This window comes from Sorex araneus, chromosome 6 (genome assembly GCF_027595985.1).
Source record: "Sorex araneus isolate mSorAra2 chromosome 6, mSorAra2.pri, whole genome shotgun sequence".
In the NCBI taxonomy this organism is placed as follows: Eukaryota; Metazoa; Chordata; class Mammalia; order Eulipotyphla; family Soricidae; genus Sorex; species Sorex araneus.
Genome location: NC_073307.1, coordinates 160,652,182 through 160,656,264, shown reverse-complemented (window position 1 = coordinate 160,656,264; position 4,083 = coordinate 160,652,182). Strand labels below are relative to the sequence as shown.

Sequence of the window (4,083 nt, the reverse complement as noted above, 5' to 3'; positions counted from 1 at the left end):
TGTAGGGATAAATGCTGGTTCAAAAATTGCAGATTTGACACGTAAGTAGGCTATAAACTTTTGTTTTGAAGAAGAGTAACAGGAATGCTTGCATTTCTACATTTCAAATCTTAGGTATCATTTTCACTTATTGCCCAACGATGGAATATGTATCGAGATCCAGAAAGACTGTGGAGCAATATTATTCTTGGGATCCATGCAGCCATGTTTCCAAGGGAAATAACACGCTCCTTTTCTGCACCTGACTATTGATAACTACATAGGGCCCCTTCATAAAACTCTCCACAAACTCAAAGCCATACACCACTGCATAAAAAATAGAGAGCAGACGTGTGTCGAGCAAGTAATTTATTAGAAGAGAGGTTGAAACCTTGACATTTTCTTGAAATTCATTAGAACTCTGCAAATCATAGATGACAGTTAGAAGACTTTTTATAATTCCTTCGTGCAGGCCGCAACAACCTTCACCTGTAATGGTTAAAACAGAAAAAACTGGTGGTCAGTTATGCTGCAAGAGAGCTGACAGGTTCACACAGCTTATCCCTGAGGATGTCAATGATATTTCAGTCAACACAGAAAAGAGGATTCCGCAGAGCTGCCCAACACGTGGGGTCCTTGACACACAGCTGGTTCCTGTCTCAGACAGAGCAGCGCACAAATATTCCCTGGAGTCTCCGGTCAAAACCTTCTCTTTGACATCCTTAGGATGCTTGGGTATCTAAAGTAGTGACAGGGATGGGAAGATGGAGTGTTCCTTTCAGAGACTCCTGGCCTGATTGTTCTAAAATGGATTGTGAGGTGCCTGTCAGCAGGACTGTTCAGATCCCGTGGATATTTGCAAATGACTCCTGGCCTGCCTGGGAGTCAGCAGTTCTGGTGGAACATCTTACATCTTCCCTCATCTCCTTTCTTCATGAAGCCATGAGGGAGGCAGGTAGCAGGAGCAGTGCAGGTGGGGTTCATGCCACTGCACAGGGGAAGGAGAGTGGTGGGTGAGGGCATGATGTGACCAGAGTGGTACAGGCTTGCAGATAGCTGAAGACCCCCAAGAACAAGCCTGTACTGTCTGCATCCCAGCTTCCAGCGTCCCCTCAGCTCTCTCCCATCTGCACGACATTCCCTGTGCAGATGCTAGCATCACGGCATGCAGGGAGGGGGAAAGAGTTTGTTGGCCCTTCCACATGATCCGTGGTGCCTGGATTTCCCCTCAGAGGGTGGTCTGGCTGCGGGTACGGGGGTGACCTGCCAGGATGCTTTTTACCTCAGTACAGCTACACTTGTATGTAGGTGGAAAGTTCCCACCTGCCCTGTGGGCATGGCTCCACTTATTAGAAGAGAAAAGCGGTGATTCTCCACCCCCCTGCCAAGATCATCCCCAATTCTCTTTCATGTCTCTGCAACCCAGCTCAAAGATCTAAGTAGAAAGAAAAAGAAATTACCAAAAATTTTCCAATTAGTGCTCTCCCTTCAGCGGGCACGGATTCATCGAGGCAGACCTTCGGACGCATCTTGTCCTCCACAACAGCCTCAGGGGCATTAAATTGAGCAATGTATAGTCTATAGACATCTGCTGTGCCGGTAACAAATGCAGTCAATTCTCCCGCAAGGGCTGGGCAAATTATGGCTGCGTCAGCTAAATGGAGGGAAAGAAAATACAATACATGAGCAAAATTGTCTCTCATCAAACACTTGTGCATATCTCATCCCTTGTCCACAGCTTGAGGAGGACAACACGAGATGGAGGTGACCCAGACCCCTTAGAGGATCTAGACGGGAAAGAAAGTTTTTGAGTCAGAAACTGTCGTGTGTGTTATTAGAGGACATGATACGGTAATCTCTTGATCTCTGCCTGATATATGGAACTCATTTGTATTATCTTTCTCAGCCCATTGCTATATTCGTACTGCTGACTGCTGTGAACCTGACTAGGAACAGGCAATGTGGAGTCATGGAACTTTGGGCTCCAGTTCAAGGATTTGGTGAGAAATTATACGAGATTTCACATCTGCATCATTTCCTTTCTTGACTTTTCTTTCAAGTTTTTGGACCAGCACCCACAAACTTTTCAGGGACCACACCTGACGGTCCTTGATGGGAACATTTATGGTGCTGAGGATTGAATGGCCACATGCGAAGCAAGACCTTAAGCCATGCAATAACTTCTAGCCCTCACACCTGAATCTCCTAGTTCTCTCTTCCTCCTACCATTTGGAAAAGGATCCGACTGAACCTGTCACGGAAACTGGAAGTTGGTGATTAATGAGAAGTGATAGGACTCCAGTGAAACCGCAATATGCTTGTATGGGAACAGTTCACAGACGAAACATTTTGAACTAGCATGTGTTCAGGCCCCTCTAAGTCATTTTCTGAGTTCAGGTCTGATGCTAATCTGCTGGGGGAAATGTACTCACCCTGGTAGCAGCAAAGGGCCAGAGCGACCAGCAGGGCACACAGGGACAGCTTCATGGTGTTTGTGACTGGGAGCTGTTAGATTCCACAAGGGATCTGTCAGCAGCTGGAATCAGGAGCCTGGGCAGCGCAGGGTCATTTGTACCCAGAGAGCCTTCCTGGTCCTGTCCACAGCCACACGTGTAGGTCACAAGGTTTGGCTTCCATCCCTCTCTCCCTCCCTCGACTGAAGTTATGTCCCAGCGTCCCAGGCTGCAAAGTCTTGGCCAAAGATTCTAGAAAAGGCTCTGCTGAGTTATGGGCCTCTGCTTTGAGCAACGATCATAGTTTTTTTTGAAAGACAGAGCCTATGAATTGCCATTAGCCTATCTCCTTTCAAGTGCCACAATTACAAGTATGTGTCTGGTTGTTCAGAGGCTACTTAGTCCAGTGACTGTGTAGTACAGTAAAGATGGAAGGCAATTAGTTTCAGCCATGCATGTATGAATGAAAGAACACAGACGTACAGATCACCATGCTTGTGTGCAATCGATTTTCTCTGTGGAGACTTCCTGATGGGGGACAGAGAAAGGTCATTGGCCTGGAGAACCTTTTGAAGGAATGAGTCCCGGGAGGGAGCTGATTCAAACGTGCTGCACACGCGGCTTGAATTTGCTGTCAATTCCAACATATCCTAGGATTAAGCCTCATTACAGCAAATGATATGGCACCTGACATGATGAGGCTCTGTGTCTTCACGGGTCTTGGAGATATCTGCAGTGTTGAAAGATTCCAGAGACCTTGACACTGGCTCCCAATGTTTCAGGGTCCCTACATCACCTGTAGGTGTAACCCTGGTGGGTCCGGAGCAACCCAGGTATGAACTTGGGTTGTCTGAGCTCCTGACAGGACCAGTCTGAGTTCTGCCTGGAGTAGACCCCTGGCATGTCCTCTCTCTTTAAGGGACAGACTATTCAATGAAAAAAATGAATGATTTTCTTCCGTCTTTACAGTGGAAATGAACAGACTGTACCCAAAAGAGAGTAGCTGAAGAAAGATAAGGAAAGAATTCATTGGCATCTGAGTACAAAAATCTGTACAATTTGACATTCCAATAGAGGACAGAATGGCAGAAGCAACCAATGGACTGAGACTGATCTAGAATTAGAAGTGGTGCGAATGTAGTACATTGGTCATGAATGTCCTTATTACTATTTTTCCTCATGAAGACATACCACACTGATATGGATAATGCAAATTGCAATGCCGTATGAGACAACAGAAATGAGTGGAACAGCAGGTCATAAAAGGGGGCCAAGGCAGTCACAGAGTCAAATAACAACAGAGCAACAACAAGTGATGCAAATATCTACTCGACTCATATTAACACGCACTACATATGCTCTCCTGTCAAAATCAAAGTTTCTTTTGGGCAAAAGAAAGGTGTCCTGATAACAATGACAAGACAGGTGACTGAAAATGGAGAGAGAAGGGAGGTTTATCAGTGAGAAAATTTCCTGTCACCGAAGAACTAGGGCTGTCAAAATTCAGTGAAGGACAGAGCCCTTTTGAGATGTGTTCTCCTAACTCGGAGTAGTTGTTGGGACGTGATGGATGTGGCATTTTGTGTGCATAGAGGTCAAAGATGACAGGAAGGTGGAAGGTAGGCTCTGAAGCTGAGGAGGCAATTGAGCA

The 4,083-nt window shown here is 46.1% G+C and overlaps 1 protein-coding gene across 1 annotated transcript; it reads right to left on the bottom strand.

The window, feature by feature from the left end:
* Positions 1 to 499: 499 nt before the first annotated feature.
* LOC129406063 (secretoglobin family 1D member 1-like) lies at positions 500 to 2,471 on the bottom strand. Its single transcript, XM_055143817.1, has 3 exons — positions 2,412 to 2,471; positions 1,440 to 1,633; positions 500 to 508 (listed from the first exon to the last, which is right to left on the bottom strand). Exons 1-3 carry the CDS (start codon positions 2,464 to 2,466, stop codon positions 500 to 502), a joined length of 258 nt encoding a protein of 85 aa, XP_054999792.1. The 5' UTR covers positions 2,467 to 2,471.
* Between the last annotated feature and the right edge of the window lie 1,612 nt (positions 2,472 to 4,083).